Raw genomic sequence first — 20,713 nt, 5'->3', positions numbered from 1 at the left:
ATGAATAGCCATTTGGTATGCAGCTCAATGACACCCCCTCTATATATACTCAAAGCCTTTCGTGAGTGAGAGGAAGCCAAACTAGGAAGAGAAGTAGACTAAATGGGAACCCATGGTGCTTCTGTCACTTACTCATGTGCAGAGTTCATAGCAGTCAAGATTTCTAAATTGAAACCCCTCCTAGGTCCTTCTGGAGGGATGGGTCTTGGGGAGAGAAATTCAGCATATTGTATATAGTGGTTTAGTTCACTTTAAATTTAAATTTTTAAACACGTGGAATATGGATTTTCATTTGTATGCTCACAAATGTCAGGATTAGGCCTGCATGTCTCTCTCCTCTTTTATCCCAATGAAAATGTACATCAAATTCCTTAGCTCAGCTGGAGCTACTGGGACAGATCCCCCACGTGTCTGTCCATCTGATCCTCACTGCAAAGATAGAATGAACCAGACTTTAGAAGCCTGCTGAGCTGCACTCACAACCAGGCACAAGGCCCACATTTGCAGCCCAGGATCACACTCAATGACCGCAGCCGTTTTCCTTTCATCTGTCTGATGTCCCCACCATCTGGATGCTGCTGCTGTTGTGCTCCCCGCCTTTAATGGCTTTGATTACTGAGTTAATTTCTGACTGAATAAGATAGCTGAGTTATAGGGCTGTCACACCATGAATGATCAGACATTAACAATCATTTGTGATGTGCTAGGCAGTGCACATTCGTGACTCTCATCTGGCAGCTGCCTGCAAGTGCTGAGTTAGGTGTCTGTCTCCTTAGGTCTGACAATACAGGGAACATAGGTGTCTTAGGGTTTCTATTGCTGTGACAAACAGCATGACCAAAAATCAAGTTGGGGAGGAAATGGTTTATTTGGCTTACACTTCTAGATCATCATAAGCTATCTGGAGCTGATGCCGAGGCCATGGAGGAGTGCTGCTTATTGGCTTGCTTCCCCCTGGCTAGCTCAACCTGCTTTTTTTATAGAACACAAGACCATCAGTCCAGGAAGGGCACCACCCACAATGGGCTGGGCGCTTCCATATTGATAATCAATTGAGAAAATGCCTGGATCTCATAGAGGCATTTCTTCAATTGAGGCTCCTTCCTCTTTGATGACTCTAGCTTGTATCAAGTTGACATACAAAAAACCAACTAGTATAACAGGTCACAGCCAGTAAGAAAGTTGCTTCTGCTGTCCTTCTTGGCCCTAAGCTTAACTATGCTTTTGGGTGAGAACACTTGCCAGGATGTGTAGGCCTCCAGTGCGCTGTGAGATGAAGTCTTCATGGGGCAGAAATTCTGAAATTATCCCATTAGCACTAAACTCATATTTTGGAAAATAATGAATTAGAATGCCAGTTCCTTTGAAAGTAATAGCCAACATCTTCAGAATGAAAACAATTTCTCAAGTCTCTCTTAGGTGACAAATGGTAGAGGCATTCTCTGATTAGAATGACAGTCATTTACTTCTTCAAAATATGGAAAGATGCAAAATAAGGATGGGAAATTCACAGCATCATAGCTGGGATGTTGATCTCCTGTGACTTGACACAATCCCACTCATTGAAGGTGAAGTCCCAGTAATGATTTTATTCCCAGGTCGAAGCTTTCTGAGTCCACACTGCTTCAGAGAACATCGGTCACCACATAGAAAGCACTTCAAGAGACAAGGAAATGAAGCCCACACCAGGAGTGAATTTTGAGGTTATGATAGCAAGCAAGTTGGTTATGTGGTGACACAGAACAGAGATACAGGCAAAGGAGCAACATCAGCTACACTAAGCTTCCCCTGTGTTCTGTAACAGGTGGCTAAACCGCCCACATTTCCCCGAGTTCTGCCAATGTCATCTTATTGAGTAGGGCCCAAAACTCGAAATGCTTAATGTAAATAGTGTTTTAAAGAAGAATGTTGTTGTTGCTAGTAGATATGCAGAGCTGGTTTGTTTCATTCATTATTCCACAAATAATGTATAGTTACTGCACTATTCTGGGCACTAAGGATGCATGACTAAACCAAACAAGATTTAAGACAACTTTCCCTTACAGGCCCTTGGCACACTAGAGAGATGCAATAACAAAGTAAGTATATTCTATAGTTGAGCAGAGTATGGTACCTACCAAGGAGAATAAAATAAAGCAGGCAGGAAGGATAGGAAGGTAGAATGGGTAGTGAGAGCTTATGAAGGTAAGTGTCCAGTATATTCCAAAGGGAGAGAGAGAGAGAGAGAGCGGGGGGGGGGGAGAGAATGTGAAAGGACAGGTATTTCAGAGAGAAGGCAACTGTGTGTGAAAAGGGATCCGGTATGTTAAACAAAGAGGAGAGGAAGGCAAAGAGTGGCAGAGTCAGACATAGTATATAGGGAGCCAAGCCATGGATTTCATAGTGTGTGCAGCAGGTGACGCTTTGAGGGCTGAGGTAAGGACTTGGGCTTTGATGCTCAAGCAAACAGAAAGGAGGACATGCTTTCCAAACAGAACAAGAGTCTCAGTAAATCTGAGAGAAAAGGAGATGAATACATCCTTGCCCATAGTCCTTGACATTGGTGATCAGAAAGCAAAATCACCTCACAGCGCTGGCCCTTCACTTCTCTCCTGCATTTGAAAATGAATTTCCATGCCCACTGCCATCATGGAGTCCACCACCACTTTCTCTTTCCTTGTTTGGTCCTGTTTTGAGGTCTGTGCAGAACCTAGTGGGATATTTTCAGTCCTGGCTTTTCCACGGCTAGACATCCCTGAATCTTTCTCAGACTCTTGAAAAACATCTCCTCCATGAAGACTGAAATAGGAAAAGGTGCAAATTGTTTTCAATCTGCCAATTGCAGAGTATTAAGTTTTACAAGAATTACATATCATGGAGAGGCTAGGGTAGTATTAAAACAGAATTTGTGTGTAATGTAAGAATCCTTCTATTTTATGCCATTCTTTATTTTTCTCATCCTCATGTTTCACATACAACCGTGCTTATTTTTGTTCTGTGCCATAGCTGTAATCATAATTAATTGGACTGGTATTAGGAGCATGCCTTCTAAAGAAAGGCACAAATTGTTTTTCTTGCTTGGGATAACTCAAGACACATGCCATCAGTCCAACTGCCGTAAGTCCTGATTTGGGTGCTTTTCATCACCCCACAAAGGCCTGATAAGTGCCATGCCAACTGCAGAGAATGTCCCTACGCCATCAGGGTTTTCTGCCAAAGGTCCATGGCAAGTCTTCAACACCACAGTTTGGCTAAAACTCTCCATTCTCACTTCGGCAGCACTGAAAATCAAATATATATGGATGTAATACGCTCAAATATCAATGTGACTCTATGTGAAAGTATGGGGTCAGTCACCTCCACGCTCAGCTCCCTCTTCTATGGTTCCTTCTTTTTCTCCACCTGGAACTTGGAAACAACTTCCTATCCCCCCCCCCATATTAGCAGTCTTTCTCCATTAATCACCTCCAGCTTCTCTCACAGGAGGCCACCTTTATTAGAAGCTCACTGGTGACTGCTGTCTTGAAACACTCGTCTTGAAGCCTTTAAGCACCACAACTTCCCAGGTTTCCTTCTCTCCACATGCTTTTGCTAGACCCTTCCTCCTCAATCCCCAAAGCCACTCACAATGTTCTTCAGGGGCTAACCTTGAGCAACTGTTTTCTCAGTCCATTCTCCCCACAAGCGACCCCACCCATTTTCATTCTACAAACTTTCTGTACCCTGGCAACACTTACATTTAAGTCTTTCATCTAGACATGTTCTCTGAACTCTAGATTCATATATCCACTTTCTCCATCACACCTGTACTTGAATATCTCAGAGCATGGAAGAACTGACACACCCCAAATGGAACATTTGATTTCTAGAAATAAGTGCCTTGCTCTAAATTGTAACCCTCATCCCCCCTTTGCCTGTCTACCTCAGTGAATGCCACCGCACGACCGGCCCGAGGGCGAGTACCAGGTGGGCCGGCCCGAGGGTGAACACCAGGTGGGCCGGAATGAGGGCGAGCACCAGATGGGCCGGCACGAGAGCGAACACCAAGTGAGCCGGCCTGGGGCCCTGCCCCTGAGCCCCCGCCCGATGAGAAACACTCCATCCCAAGGTCTCCACCCCCAAGGTCAGCCATCTGGACGCGGAGGCGGGGGAATTGAGTCTGTTGTACCAGACACCAGACCTTGAGAATATGCTGATCTGGAATGGCTCTGTGTCTCATTTGAACCATCCAATAGAAATGACTCTGTACTTTACCTCATTTGAATGACTCTGTGTTTCACCTCATTTGAATGACTCTATACTTCGCCTCATTTGAATAACCCTGTATAGCGCCTCATTTACATTGACCAATGGGAATAGCTCTGTACAATGCCTCATTAGAATTATCCAATAGAATCCCTGCTTCTAGCTTGCGCCTTTTTCCCTATATAAGGACCCCTTTCCCTTGGCTCGGCGCGCTTGGCCTCACAGAAGTTAAGTCGCCCGGGTACCCGTATCTCCAATAAAGCCTCTTGCTTTTGCATCCAAGTCCATGGTCTCGCTGATTCCTGGGTATGGGTCTCCTTCTACGAAAGTACCTCTTCGGGGGTCTTTCAATCTCTCTAGCTCCAATTAAACATTTTAATTAATGAACGTGCATTTCTTGCTGTCTATCCCTCTAGCTGTGTGAGCTTGCATTCTGTTCTTCTGCAGAGCTCTCCTTCCTCAGGGTCTTGTGTGTACCTCCTCTGGTGCTTGGGACGATATCCCAGGGTTCTCAGCAACTCAGCCACTGGGAGTAGACCCTTTCAAAACTCAAAGCCTATCCTGCTCTCATTGACAGTAACCTATTTACGACCCTTAGAAGAATGGCGCTGTGTGGTCATTTAGTTATTTGCATACACCTTTGCTTGCCTCTCCCAGTAGGCTGTGGCTCCCCAAAGGCAAGACCTCATGCTAGCTTCACTGTGCAGTCACCAGCACCCTTTATGAGGCTGGCGGGTGAGTACTCTGTGTGTCAAGTAAGCTAAGTGAATACACCTGTGGCACACACGGGCTGCAAATTAAGATCTCTTCATTTGAGAAGCCCAAATCCAATCCAGTGCCCAAGCCCCAATCCCATAGCCTCCAGCTTAATTAGCATGGTAGGGAGCTGGCTTCACTGATTTCAGAAAGCTCTTCAGAGGATTCTCCTGGCTTAGGTGGGGCCAAATGGACTATGGGACCCATTAAGATGTTACCAAAATCTTACATTGGGGGGAAAAGGCTTCTTAAAACTAGTTTGTAAATGAATAGAGGACAAATAAAATGAACTGATTTGCAACAATAATAGTGGCCAGAGATGTCATATAGAGAAGGCAGAGGCACACAAATGATACTGGAATTTCTAAGGAGTGGAAAGCAGTATGCAGGCTCTTGGGCTGTAAGCATCAGTGAACTGCAGTGGTGGCAGCAGCCATGGCCATGGTTTTTCCTTTGTTCTGAAGAACTGACAAACTCCACACAGAGAACTGGAAGGCAACATTCTCTCTCTCTCTCTCTCTCTCTCTCTCTCTCTCTCTCTCTCTCTCTCTCTCTCTCTCACACACACACACACACACTTCCTCATGATTCAGGACACAAAGTGTGGGTCCCCACCTAGCTAGGAAGCAGACATCTGAAAGACGGCCCCATCATGACTTCAGTGTGAAGAACTGTGGAGTATAGAGGAAAGCTGGAGGCGAGTAGGGAGGAGAGAAAGGAAAGGAGGAAGTCCAAGGAGTGTGGGCAGCATCTATAAGCACAGACTCCTGAGCTGTGCACATGGTGAGGGAAATGGGAAGGGACCCAGTGAAGGGAGAAGCCCTCCGGTGTCTCCTAATGGAATGTGACTCACCTAAAATCAATGACTGTAATGCAGTCACAGGTCTATGAATATTCGTGTTGACACCCATATTCAGGGTTTGTGATTAAAAAACACTCTAAAAACTTACCTTGACACACCAGGATTTAGAACTGGGGTCTGAATGAGTACTACAAAGGTAGTTAAACATTTTCCCAACTCTAGGGACTCCTGGGTTCCCTGTATGGATTTAAAGGGAATGAGGTGGTTTATACTTCAAGAGTGACCTGTTTATCCCCAAAGGCTGCCACTTGTCAGTCTGTCTGATCCTCACTTTTTTTTTTAATTACTGACAATTTTTGATGTTTAAAGTGAGGTTTGGGGTTTCAGAAGCATCGACTACTCTGTGAACACTGGGGCTTGGCAAGGAATTGCTCTGGACACACTCCAGCCCTTCTCCTTCTGCCCCTTGATTCACTACTCTTTACCAAATACCTGCATTTCCAAGTTCAATATGAATTAAGATCCCGCATGAGCGTGGGACTGATTGTTCCAGTGTATATTTATGTGCCTGGGTTCTGCTTTACATCACACTTGGCTGAAGGCCAAGATAAGATCTGGGACTTGGATTAAATCCTGCATTCTTGGAGTCATCTTGCTTTCCAGACATGGCTGGTTAGGCTGTCCATCAGAACTGTCAATCTGTCTCCAAATGGGCTACCCTTCTGAATTTCACCCTGGGCATCCGAATCTTAGGTTAGGAAGATCAAGTGTCTCCCCTGCAATCACAAAGCCCTCTACTTTGTGAGGCTGGGTCAAGATCTCCAAACTAGTTTTGCCTCGTCAGCTGTTAGTTAACCTCTGCTCAGAACGAATAGGGAAAGGCTGCTCTTTCCACAGTGGCCGTGGGAGCAGCACTTTCCCCATTGGCAGCAGTTCGTACTTTCAACATCATTCCACACTTCCAGAAACCTCTGCTGGTGTTCTAAAGAGAGACACTGGCATCTCTTCCAGGTCTGAGACCCAGCACTCTAAGAGTCTTTCTAGTTCAGGTGAAACCCCTGAATGGTAGGTGCTTCCAGAAATTACCCTCCGAGCTACCTCGGGTTTTCAGTCTTCTACTCCCTGCTTAGTCAATTCCCTCTAGCTCACTGGCTCTCAACCTGTGGGTCAAGACCCCTGGGGGGGGTTCAAACGATCCTTTCATAGGGGTCACATAAGACCATTAGAAAACACAGATATTTATATTATGATTCATAATAGCAGCAAAATCACAGTTATGAAGTAGCAACGAAAATAATTTTATGATTGTGTAGTGGGGGTCACTACAACATGAGAACTGTATTAAAGGGCAGAAGTACTAGGAAGGTTGAGAACCACTGCTCTAGCTGTACTTGCAGCTTGCAACAGAAGGGCTTCGCCTACAGGACAAACTAAAGCACAGATGTGTGTCCACGCCAGCATCTCCCATTCAGTCACTCTGGGGCTGTGGTCTCAGAATTCACCTTGCTGACGTGTTCCGAGATGATGTGGATGCTGTCCACCTGGGGGGTCCTACCTGAGCCACTGCCCTGCTTTAAGTCTAGAGGGCTAGGGTGAGGGATCAGAGGTTAAGAGCACTGGTCCTGAGTTCCAGCGGTCCTGAGTTCAATTCCCAGTCACCACACTGTGGCTCACAAACATCTGTAGTAAGAGCTGATGCCCTCTTCTGGCGTGCAGGTGTACATGCACATAGAGCACTAGAACCCATAAAATAAATCTTTAAAAAAATTACATCTCTGTTGAAGTCATTTGTAGTTTGTCTACTTCCTAGATGCTCATAGACTCAACCAACTGCCTACCAGTTTGGTTTGGGATGCTTAGTGGGTGACATAATCCCCAAATGCTTAACCCTTGACCTTCCTGCGAGACTGAATTGCTATCTTGGCTTGTGTATCCCACCTTGAGCCTGTACCTTTCTCGCCTCCATTCAAAGCCAGTCCTTTGTCATAGTCCTGCCTGCTGCTCTCTGGTACAGGTTCTCCTGCCTTTATGGACTGCATTGTTAATTTTATCCCCGTATTCTTATTTCTCTCACCATCCAGTTAGCATCACTTTTCCCAGCTTGCTTTTTAAAGTCAACAAATGCTTCTGAAAATTTTTTTAACTATATACAGAAAGCTTTCATGCTGGCTGCTTTTGCCAGAGATAAATGAGAACTTACTCCTTGGATTGCCCTCATAGACAACTCATTACTGTAATAAAGATATATATATTATATATATATATATATATATATGTATATATATATATGTATATATGTATATATATATATGAGGAAATATTAGCAGAATCCCTACTGGACAGTGATCCTTTTAGTTGGGTAAATATTTTGGTTAGTAAGGTATGAATGGAGACCACCTTAAGCATATGTAAGTGCACACGCACACGTGTGTGTGTGTGTGTGTGTGTGTGTGTGTGTGTGTGTAAGTAGCGAGTAAACTGCCTTCTGAAATCCACTAGCACTGTTGACTACAGGACTCTGTTTTTAGGCAGTCACCAGTACAAGTTGGTGCTGGAGTTGGCTTGTATGGGAGAAGACAATCGTGTCAAGAGGAATGAGTCTGTGCTGACTGCCTCAGAGCTAGCTGCCAAGGGCAACTTCAAAGGAGAAAGAAATTGTCCAGCAGGGACTTTCATTATATTTTTGGCTGGCATGAGCTGTTATCTCCCAGAAATCATCAATAGAACATGATAGAATGTTAAACTGATCTGTAAGTTTGGAATGGTGTAAAATCAGAGACTCACTATGGAAAGATAGTCACACATGAATTATGTAAATAGATTTCATTTTCTCATCTTTTTTTCCACCTTCAAAAAATATATTATAGGTACCTTGTGGTACTGACTAGATTTTACATCTTTTTCATTAACCCAGTTATGAAGTGGGTTAGTCTACATGAAGTACTGACAGTCCTGAGTATGGTTATTCATTCATCTATGGTTGCCTTTATCACTTTCATGATGAAAATTCCTTATTTTTCTGATTATGAATAAATAAATGCACACTAGTGAACATTTAGAAATATTGATAATAGGGCCAGGCAGTGGTGGCATATGTCTTTAATCCCAGCATTTGGGAGGCAGAGGCAGGCAGATCTCACTGAGTTAGAGGCCAGTCTGGTCTACAAAGCAAGTTCTAGGACAGTCAGAACTGTTGCACAGAGAAACCCTGTCTTAAACTGCCCCCCCAAAAAAAAGAAGAAGGAAGAAAGAAAGGAAGGAAGGAAGGAAGGAAGGAAGGAAGAAAGAAAGAAAGAAAGAAAGAAAGAAAGAAAGAAATATTGATAACCATGAGGAAAAATAAGACCATCCATGGAGATAAACACAACTAACAAAGTAACCCCACCCATCTCTCATATATAAACATAGCCTCTATATTGGTGTGTATGTGAGAAAAGCATATGTCTATATAAGCAATTCCATCAATATATTATGTGTATATTTTCTGCATTTATAGTTCAACAGGTTCATAATATTTGTAAAATCTTACTGCTGTTTTCATTTTGATACAAACATTTATCCTTCTGATTACATCTTCAAAATTATAATGTGAAGATTATATTCATTCATAGAGACTACTGTAATGTACACAATGAATTCCATATTGTTAGATAATTATAGTATTTCTTCCTTACTTGCTGTCATGTATAATGCTACAGGAGTATTACCGCATGCATGGCATAACTACATTTAGGCTGAGCATCTTTTGACATGTTGAAAAGCACTTTGTCATTTGTGATAGAATTTTATACTTGCCTGAAATGAAGCTCACGAGATAGAGCCCTAGTGGGCCATGTAGAGTTTCAAAGGGCTTGCCAAAAGCATTGTACATGAAGAAGGCTGTCCCCACCATGGTTAAGACGACAAGAATCATGGAGAATAGAATGATATTGACATGGATGCTCACTGGGATGGCTTGGAGCAAATCTGGGAAGACTGAGGATAAACCAAGGATTAGAAAATTTTTTTCTCCATTTTTTTTATTTAAATTAGAAACAAGATTGTTTTACATGTCAATCCCAGTTCCCTTTCCCTCCCCTCCCCCTAGAAGAATTTTATGATCAGTATTCTGCAGGTGTAGCTTAAAATTTAAATCCCTATTCTTTTACATGCTCTCCAAAATCACTAAAAATCACTTTTGATAAATACATTTTCCCTTCACTTACAATTTTACAAGGGGTTTACACAAAGATTTAAAGATGGGCTCATTTCCTAGGATTCACCAGTAAACTATGGCACTTGGGGGGTACGGGAGATTCTTCAGTCCTTGATTATACTCAGGTGCTAGATTAATAACTCAAAACCTGTCTAGCCAGGCGGTGGTGGTGCACACCTTTAATCCCAGTACTCAGGAGGCAGAGGCAGGTAGATTTCTGTGAGTTTGAGGCCAGTCCGGTCTACAGTGTGAGTTACAGGACAGCCAGAGCAGTTACACAGAGAAATCTTGTCTCAAAAAAAAAAGGAAGAAAGAAAGTCTATCTAAATTTTATAATAATATTTAAAATTTTAATACACCTGGGAGAATTCAAATATCAGGAGTTTTTTATACTACTTTTCTTTGTTATAATATAAAAATTGGTTTCTAGGCCATAACAATAGTAGAGAATTGGAAATTTTCAATCAGCTTCAATATTTTGATGTAGCACAAAGCTGTGGGAAAGTTATTTCTGGTACTACAAGAAATGTTTTTCCATTTAGTAAACATGATGAATCTATTCCTAGATTTTGTATTCAGGGCAAGTTATTCTTGTCTGCTCAGGAGATGAAAAACCTTACAGATGCCAGCTACCAATGTTGCATCAGCATACCGCCTCCAATCAATCTGGACAACAAAGGGAAGTACAGTTCAACGCATCTACCCAACGCCTAACTTACTTATTGAGCACCTACTATGTGTCAGCCATTGCTCTGGGAGCTGGAGGTAGAGCCAAAAAACAAGACAAACACCCAGATGTCTTCCACAGAGCTTGGAACCTGATGAGAGTATACAGACAATTGGAACATGAGCAAGCAGTTTTGATTGCTTATTTTCAGATGTGTTTACTATGGTTGTCTCCCTTTACATAGGTATCAGGTATCACTTGTCCTTTAAGAGGTAGAGTTATTTCCTCAATGCCCTTCAAGAATTAACTACATCATGTAGCTTAGTTGTCCCTTTATTGTCCTGTGATAAAAACTGCATCTGCTACATCCAGAACATTTAGCACTGACCCATGTTAGTCAAGGTGTAGGGAAAGGGAGCCCCTTGTGCACTTCTCTTGGGAGTAAAAAGTAGAAAAACATCCTTGAGTCTGGGCAATATCTATGAAGCACTGAAATGGCCACACCCTTTAGCTCAACAACTTATTTACAGGAGCCTCTCCTAGGCATATTCAGGCATATGAGTCTGGTGAAGTATTAGAAGTGTAGTCATTGCTAAAATCTTTGGTGATAGCAAAAGCTTTGGAAGAGCTTGTATGTCTAACAATAGTGCATCTAATCCCATACAATGGAATTGTACAGAGATCAGAGCAATTCTATAGGAACAGATGTGGAATTATCATCAAAATGTGATGTTAGATGGAAAGAAGCAAACCACATAGAGAGAAATGTGCATTGTCCTGCCACTGGGGGCTGGGTAGAGGGATGTGTTTATCATGATTGTTTAAGTGCTCTGCTGTCCTGACTGAATTCTCTAGACAGCTGAGATAGGTATATTATTAAAAACTGAGTCACAAGGGCTGAGAGGACACCTCGGTGAGTAAGAACATTTGCTCTGCAAACATGAGGGCCTGAGTTCAAGATGCCAGCACCCATGTAAAGAGCAGGGCATAGGTGCACATTCCAAGCATTGAAAGGCAGAGTTGGGTGGACCCTAGGAGTTCACTGGCCTGAAGGCAGGGTGTTAATGAGTTCACTAGACCCAGGATAAGAGATATATGGGTGTTTATTGGGGAACAACTTACATAGATAATAGTAAAGAACTGTCATGGCGTTTCTGCTCCAGAGGATGCAGCCTCTGCCCTCCCGATCCGAGAGAGAGAGAGAGAGAGAGAGAGAGAGAGAGAGAGAGAGAGAGAGAGAGAGGGAGGGAGGGAGGGAGGGAGAGAGAGAGAGAGAGAGAGCCTGTTCCATGCTTCTCCACCTCCTAGTCACTAGGAACCTGAAGCCACGCCCAAATGGGTGTGGCCACTAACACAAATACACTGGCAAGGCTAGATGCCACTACACTGGCCAGCCAACCTAGTAAAAATGGTGAGCTTTCCCTCAGAGAAGGAGACCCTGCATTTTCTTAACTTTTTTCTTTCTTTCCTACATTTATTCTAACAGGGTCTCACCATGTATTCCTAGCTCGTCTGGAACTGGGCCTGGAACTCACTCTGTAGATCAGGATGCCCTCATACTCACAGAGACCCACCTGCTACTGGTTCTAGAATGCCTGTCCCACCATGCCAGGAGAGACCGACCCTGTCTCAAAGAAATGCCGTGGAAGTGAAGATGATCAGCACAGATACTTACACCCACACCCCCCCATCACACACACACACACACACACACACACACACACACACACACACACACACACACCACTGAGTCTATGTACTAATGCCCAAGATTTATAATTAGTGTAATGGCAATGTGTGTGTTAAGTTCATAGCTGGTCAGTTGAAACTGACCTCATTTCAGCATCACAGTGGCCCACTCCGCCCTGCCTCCTTGGGGTATGGAAGTCTCAGACTTCTAGGGGAAAAGCTGGCCTTCTGCTACCATAACCTGCCCTCTGGGGATTCTAATTGTGGAGACAATTCAAGCAACTCACCCTGCTATTCCCACACTTGCTTTGGCCAGCTCTTTACTTGTTTTTTTAGCAACAGTTATTAAAAGCCAGTTCCCACCCACCTCTCTGGAAGTCTCATTGTGTGGATAGGGAAAGTGTGTTAATCCTCTTCAAAAATGTAAGGTAACAACTGTAAGGTAACAACAGGGCCAGGGAGCCAGACCAGAGCCAAGACAGGTTTCTAATGGGCCCTGCCAGAGACCAGGCCTTAGTTTCAGTTTACTGGAGGTGGCTGGAGCTGAGCAAACAGTTCTCAGGTAGAACTACAGCTCAGGGGCAACCAATCAACAGTCACCCCTTGACCTTCTGCTGATTCAGAAGATGACCACAGTCTCCTGGTAACTACAGATAGCTTTCCCTACCTTGCCACTGAAAAAATCCCTAACCACTAGGCATCCCCCAAAATCAGCTACCACCAATCAGCTCCAGACTAATCTTTCCTCCACCAATCAGCCCCAGATTAATCCCTGCTCCCTGGAATTTCCCTAACTCTGATTAAAAGGAGCTTTTGACCTTCTTTGGGTATTTGCCATGTGCCACCCATGTTAGAATAAAGCATTCTTGTTTATTACATATGTGACTGTTGGTCTTTTGGGGGTCTTCTCTCGGACTCTAACAACAACTAACTTGAAACAAACATAGGTAGAAGTTTCACTGAAAATACACTACCATGAAGAGCATTCTGATTCTTAGGAAGGATTTTAAGATTCCCTGTGAGAAAATGGAATGAAATGAGGGCAATGCCACTCCAAGGTGTGGTTGAGGAAAATGTTTTTATTCTAGATATGAGAGAGACTACAGCCAGACAACTGGAAGAGCCCAGAGCATGGAGAGAAAGTAGCAGACTGAACATGACCAGTAGACTGAACTAGGCCATGACAGGAGGGGGCTGGGGAGAGTGATAGAGAAAGACAGATGAGCAAGAGAGGGCTAAGAGCCAAGAGAACTAAGAGATTAGATAGCATGGCATACTTGGTTGGGTTATATAGGAATCAGAAACTGGAGGAAGGAAAGGGAAACCTATAGGTTGGAGAGGTTGGGGTAGGGGTAGAAAGTTGAAGAGCTCAGAGGAGCCACAGTCACTGAGTAAGCCTGGAGGACAAGCAGACACTTCGGTATGCTAATAGACATCACAATTAGCCATTTGAGTTTCTTTTGGATCTGACCAAAAAAAAAAAAAAACACCCAGCCGGGTGCACAGGCTTACATTTTATGAGGTTTCTTATGTTTTGGTAATAATAGCCCATCCTCCAAGCATCCTTTTCATGATTACTAAACATTTCCCCAGAGTCATTTATGAATGTTAATAATAAAAGCCAACAATCACATCACATTTGCTCTGCTATCAGAGAGTGCATACACTTTATTCTTTTTAAGTTTTTGTGTTTTACTTATTTAGAGAGAGAGAGAGAGAGAGAGAGAGAGAGAGAGAGAGAGAAACCAGATAACAGTTTTTTGAAAGTTGGCTCTAGCTACCTGTTTTAGCAATTAACTCCCATTCACTTGTTAACAGCTGAGAGATTTCTGGAGGCCTAGGTTATTGGGTTAAGGATAGCTCCTCCTCCATAGATCTAAATATTTGAATATTTTACTGTATGGTAATATTAACCCTGAAAGAACAGAAGACTACAGGATACTACTTCCTAGTTGCACACTACCCAATGTCATTAAAGTGACACACTATTTCATGGACTGTTCCCAGCTTTAGCCAGGCACAAGTCATATTAACACTGATTACAAAACAGGTTTTTCAGCAGCATTGGCTCTTCCACAATGCAATTGATTTTAAGTCCTTAACCTTGGTAGCGGGCTCCTTTACCACAAAACTTGGCCCAGCATATTCAATTCTTATAAAAATAGGAGGGAAATATTATTTTACAGTAAGTGTGTAGAGTAAAATTACTGAGGAAAAGAGAATTAATTTACGTAACCTCACAGTGACATAGCTGCCTTTGTGGTCACTTCTGGTACCCTCTAGTTTTAAGATAACTTTAAAGTTAACATGGGGAAAATGTATCTATTTATGACTGTAAGTTTTTAAAAATTTACATTGTTATTGTTGTTGTTGTGTATATGCCACATCATATATGGAGGATAGAAGACAACTTTGTTGAGTTGATCTCTCCTGTGGATTCCTGGAATCAAGCTCAGATCTCCAGGCTTATGCAGCAAGCTCCACTGAGCCACCTTGCCAAACCTCTGCAAGATTTAACAAATGTATTCCATTTATAAGACTGTTACTACAATTAAGATGTAGGATGTTCTGCCCATTCCAAACTTTCCCCATTTTCTTACTCCAACTTCTCAGCTTCTGCAGGTAGAACTCCAGAAAAAAAAGCCAAGTGCTCTTCGAAATGTAGGTGCCATCTACTTAACCACCAGTAATGCTAGGACCCAGATATCCCATAATTTTTAAAATTTTTTTTATTAGTCCAAATAAGGAACAAGCTTGCTTCACATGTCAATCCCTTCTCCCTCTCCTTCCCCTCCCCCAACCCTCCTCCAACTCCCCACCTGCCCCCCACCACATCCACCCTCCACTCCCAAGGCAGGGTAGGGCCCTTGACGGGGGTCCCCAAAGTCCACCACATCATTCTGGACCCGGCCTAGGCCTTCCCCCATGTGTACAGGCCGAGAGTGCATCCCTTCACGTTATCCCGTAATTTTTCAGCAGAGCTTTAAAAACTGTAGCCATTTAATAGGTGTGTAGGCTATCTCATTGTTTTAATTAGCCTTTCCCAAATGACTGATGAGGTAGACTATGCTTGAGCTTGTTTTTGATATTTGCATTGGCTTTGGTGGTATGTCTGTTCATACTTTTTATATATTTTTTATTAGATTATTTGTTTTGAATCAGCTTTATACATGCTGGATATAAGCTTCTTATCAGATAAGAAAATCAAATATTTTCTCCATGTCTGGGGTCCATCTCTGTGCTTTGTGAAGAATTTTTTTTATTTTTATGAAGTCCAGTTTATCTATTTTTTCTTTTATGTGTCAGAGTTTAGATGTCAAATCTCAGAAGCCTTTGACAATGAAAGGTCACAAATATTTTCTGATGTTTCTTTTTTAAAATTTGTAGTGTGTGTGTGTGTGTGTGTGTGTGTGTGTGTGTGTGTGTGTGTGTGTGTGTGAGTGAAGACTGGACAACCTTGGGTATTATCTCTCAGGTACTGCCCACCTATTTTGTATTTGGTAGCAGGTTTCTACACTAGCTCAGGACTCTCCAGTTATGGTAGGTGGGTGTTGGGTGACAAAACTTTTCTGGGGAAAACGCAGCACACCTGTGTCTACTCACCTCAGACTGACTAAAGTATGTAGTGTAGACCACCAAAGCCCAACCAGTGAGTTGGACAAATGAGTTTTATTGTAACTACTCACAAGAGTATGGGTGCTAGTTTACTTATAGGAACAGAAATGACTCAAAGACAGCTAGCTGCACTTTAAAGCCCGTCCCAGCATGGGCGACAGCTCACAAGAGCTGGAAAACCTGGAGCTCCCTGCACAGCCTATGGGCAGCTCAACAGGTTAGAGTGTCCTTGCCAAGTGACCTTTCAGGCCACTGAGCAGGTGTGTGCTTCTCCCAGACAACTGGTCAGAGTCTTCTTTGCAGCTTTTATTGCTTACTCTGGCAGGGAGGGGCCTAGTGAAGCTGGTCAGTTTCAGGGACTTCCTGGAGCTTATTTGAATTGTTTACCTTCCTACTTAAGAAGCTTCCCGGAAGGATAGAATGTTCTAGGAAACTGCTATATATCAGTGGGTTTACCAGCTGGTCACAGGTCTGATTGTTTTCCCTTCTCCAGTCCTGGGATTATAAACTAAACCATATCTAACTTATTTAGTCTTTATTCGTTACATGGATTCTGGAGATGAGAGCCAGGTCCTCCCACTTACATGGAAAGTACTTTGTTGACCCAACCATCTTCCCCACCCCTTGGTTCTATTTTGAGGTTTTCATACACAGTATAGCTGGGGGCCAAGGTTATTTTGCTTGTCTGCACATGGCTGTACCTGGCCGTTCCAGAACCTAGCTTGATTTAGATTATCAATGCACACCATTCTGATTCTTAGGAACTCACCTCAGAGAATGCAAAAACACACTTCACTCAAACCTCTGTGCAGATGTTTATACGTCTTCATTCATATTCACCAACACTAAAATCAATTAAATAGCATCAGTGGGCAGATGACTGAGCAAGGTGTGCATGTCCATGCACTATAAATCAGCAACAAAAACAAACAGACAATTGCTGCACACAGTAGCATGGAGAGATCTGAAATGATAACCAGTTGTTCTTTGGGTTCACCCTTCTGACAGCAGAATAAAGGCACCTAAGTGCCCGAAAAAAGAGGATGAGGAAGAAAATCCAGGCTACAGAGCTGACAAGCAAAGAAAGGCTGTCATATCCTTGTTCCAGGAGCTGGCTGTTATGAAACAGAGCTGGATAAGTCATCAGTTAATGACTTGCAGTGCAAACACAGAAACAGGGAAGCACTGTGTAGGAGCTTTGCTCTCACGCATTGATTTCATAGGGTCTGTGCTCCTTGGACTCTGTCTCCTGCCCAGATGGGGACACTTCAGGCCTCTAATCTCTGCACTGACAAACCTGTAAAGGCCTTTTCAGTCTTCCCACTCCTGTCCCTGTCAGGGGTTCCCACCTGACTTTTAATTTGTTTGTTTGTTAATTAATTTATTTGAGACATAGCCTCTATGTAGTACAGACTAACCTTAAACCTATTAAGTAACCCAGACTAGTCTTAAACTCAAAATCATCCTTCTCAGCCTCCCAAATCCTGGAATTACAGGCCTGCATCAACATACCTAGTATCCCATATTCTTAGGCACCTGTCACTCCCCCTTCCATTTCTTATGGTCCTACAAAGGGCTCATTAAAGTCTAGTAAGATAAACTCCCATTTCTCAGAGCAAGCGGAAATATTAGAAAGTTTTTCAAGTTTTCAGTCCTTATGTCACATGCCCACATGTAGTGGCTTGAATCAAAATGGACCCCACAGGCTCATATATTTGATTGCCTACATGTTGTTGGAACTGTTGGGAAGGATGAGGAGTGTGGCCTTGTTAGAGGAGGTGTGTCATTAGGGGTGGATTTTAGCTCTCTCTCTCTGCCTCATGCTTGTAGATCAGACGTGAGCTCTCACCTACTGCTCCAGCACCATGTCTGCTTACCTACTGCCATGCTCCTTGTCATGATAGTCATGGAGTCTAACCCTCTGGAACCATCAACTCCAATTAAATGCTTTCTTTTATACATTCCCTTAGTCATGGTATTTCATCAGGGCAATGGAAAAGTAACTAAGGTACCATCATTTCCCCAAGTCTAGCAAAAGTTTCCCTTTGCTATTTGTGAAAAGAATGTTTTGCAGGATGAAGCCTTTTCTCTGTGCTCTGCGACTCTTCCCACCTTATCTTGCCTACCTCTCCTACCATCTTCAGCCTTTTGTCTGTCCTTCTGTCCTCTCACACAGACAAACTCGGTAGCCTGGCCTAGGGGAATCTACCATTTTCTAATCTCAGTTTTTCCCTTTACACCTAGTCCTTATGCCAGAGTCCTTCCTTCCAGTTGCCATTTCAACTCCTGTAATCACCTGCCTTCCCCACTTCATCATGGCTTCTTTGAAAAAGGCTTCCTATCTTTCTGATTGGGACACTCTATGAACCATATTCACACTCTCACTTGCCATCTATTGCAGAATATTCCTTTACATTGTGTGAAGATGTGTCACTGTGATTGGTTTCATAAAGAGCTGAATGGCCAATAGCTAGGCAGGAAGAGGTTAGGCAGGAATTCTGGGGACAGAGACAGCTCTGGGAAGAAGAAAGGCAGAGTTGTCAGCTGGATACAAAGGGAAGGAGACATGCAGGAGGAGAGGTAAAAGCCACGAGTCACGTGGCAACACATAGATGAATAGAAATGGGTTAAATTAAGTTATAAGAGTTAGTGGGACACGCCTAAACTATAGGCTGAGCTTTTATAGTTAATAATAAGTCTATGTGTCATTGGGGTTTTTTTGTTTGTTTTTTTTGTGGGTTTTTTTGTGGTTTTTTGTTTTGTTTTGTGAGTTGGCAGTCCTATATATGGCTATCTGCCTATAGCCATCCCTGTGGTGTCTAGACCTATGAACCATTTTCCATGAAGGTCTTTCCTCCCAAGGATTCCCTCAATCAGTCTCTTGTACCTTAGTCTCCCTTCTGTCAGTGTCTCATCTCTCTCCCTCAGGTATACAACTCTTCTCCAGGACATGTCTCTTTGTATCCATCCCTCCCTGAGAAATTCCATCCTGAGCTGTGCTTCCAACTGCTGCCTCCCACCTGCAGGCTGCCCGTTCTCCGTTTCTACCCCAGGCTGCTCTCAAGCTCAAAGGTTATTTAACAGATGGGTGTCTTTTGTTTGTGCTCCACAGTTGAACCATCAAATCAAGCAGAACCAACTCCTGCTTCATCTTCTCCTACAATTGCTTCTTTTGCCCTTCTTATCTCACTGACTAGTAACAACTTTCCAGAACTTTGTAAAAATTCCTGTGTATTCTGTCATATATCCAGCTGCTATTTTATAGGAGGATTTAGGAAGTGTGTCTCTGTTTTTTCCACTCTCCTTTAGCTGCTTTGTGGTGTTGCAAGTCTCCTCCTGACTTCCTGCCTCAGCCTTTCTTTAATTCTTCTTCTCATCTATCATCTGTCCTGTCATGGGCCTTAACTTTCTTAGCGGCTTCATATTGCCTACAATCCCAAGGTAACTGCCTCAGGATAGCAAGCATCTGTCATATCCTGGTCACCTCCCCACCCCCACCCCCCACAACCCCACCCCTGACTGCCAGCCTTATCTTCCTTTTCCCACTACACATCTTTTGTTCTCTGGCTTTAGTAAGCCCTGCTGTTCCTTTACTTGGAAAGTCCTTGCTTATAGTCAATGAAATATGATTCACTCTTGAGCACTTGCCTGATTTCTCTACCTTGTCCTCATAGAGAGTAACTCTTTTTCATTGAGCTTTCTGAGCAAATACAATAATTGGGATAGTGACCACTGTTATTCAGACATTGATATCTGTGGTTCTTTATCACATGTTGGCCCTTCGGAAACTTGGTGTGCTATGCAACATGCCTTGGCCAAAATAATTAAAGTGTGAAAGTGGAAGGTTTGAGCTCCAGGTCAGAGAATTTAATTGCTAGTGTGATGGTCTCCAGAATACTTTCTCTGTTACAACTGCCAACTGTCAATGTTTCATATGGCAACTGTGACCTACAGTGAATCTATTGCTGACCTACAAATAGCTATGTACTATCATCAAGAAATACATTTTTTAAAAAAACTTATAGGGTTTGGATTGTTATTGAAACACAACTTAGCTCATTCTGACTGACAAAGTGATTGATTATGAAGACTTTCGATAGATTCTGTAATTGAGCAAATATCCTTTCTAATGGTTTTCACATCTTCGGACTCCAGCAGAATGCTAAGGTACACATAGGCAGTAAGGGGCCTTTCATAGAGAAAGAAGTTGGTGGTATATATATCTATAGCTTGCAATTTTTTTATTCTACAGGTAAAGTCATGTTTTCAAAAAAATCAAATAAAAAGAGGTGAACAGCATTTGTTTTTACTAAATGCTACATATGTTCCTTTATTGCTTGTCATTAATCCATGTTTTATTTGATACCCCCAAATATATGACTTTCATTCCAATTGCTTCAAAATTTATTTTAGTTCTAGCTGCTGGATTTTTTTGTTATATTTTACGCAAAGCCTTCATTATCCCTTTATGCTGTCTGTCATGTTTCTTACTCTAGTAGTCTTAAAAACAGGACTTGGTAAATTTAATCTGAGTTTATGTATAATACAGCATTGCTCAGGAGTGACAAATGACTGAAATGTAATGAATTACCAAAGCAAAAGCTGATGCTGTTGCTGCTTGGAGGGTTAGGAATAGACAGGGAGGGAGTACCTGATTGAGCCGAGCAGCACTTTGGGGTCATGAAGATTAGGGCCTAATAAAGTTTTGCCTTTACTATTTATGAGATCTCCAAGCATCTCAGCTCCCATATCTGTAAATGTGGGT

At 42.8% G+C, this 20,713-nt stretch overlaps 1 protein-coding gene across 5 annotated transcripts in view; it reads right to left on the bottom strand.

Annotated features, from left to right (window-relative positions):
* Clrn1 (clarin 1) overlaps positions 1-20,713 on the bottom strand; it is a 38,398-nt gene that overhangs the window by 4,277 nt on the left and 13,408 nt on the right. The window contains exons 2-4 of one of the 5 annotated variants that reach the window (XM_035451644.1): positions 9,578-9,757; positions 6,752-6,777; positions 4,817-4,832 (exon numbers count right to left, since the gene is read on the bottom strand). The exons of 1 other annotated variant lie outside the window; for it this stretch is intronic. In XM_035451644.1, coding sequence (XP_035307535.1) covers positions 4,817-4,832; positions 6,752-6,777; positions 9,578-9,757 — 222 coding nt within the window. Of the gene's footprint in view, positions 1-4,816; positions 4,833-6,751; positions 6,778-9,577; positions 9,758-10,711; positions 10,796-19,596; positions 19,630-20,713 lie in introns of those variants that run through there. 3 more of the 5 variants (XM_035451643.1, XR_004772017.1, XM_027391660.2) reach the window with 3 other exon arrangements.

This window comes from Cricetulus griseus, assembly GCF_003668045.3.
Source record: "Cricetulus griseus strain 17A/GY chromosome 1 unlocalized genomic scaffold, alternate assembly CriGri-PICRH-1.0 chr1_0, whole genome shotgun sequence".
Classification (NCBI taxonomy): domain Eukaryota; kingdom Metazoa; phylum Chordata; class Mammalia; order Rodentia; family Cricetidae; genus Cricetulus; species Cricetulus griseus.
The sequence above is the reverse complement of the archived record's forward strand: the minus strand, read 5'-3'. Positions and strand labels throughout refer to the sequence as shown.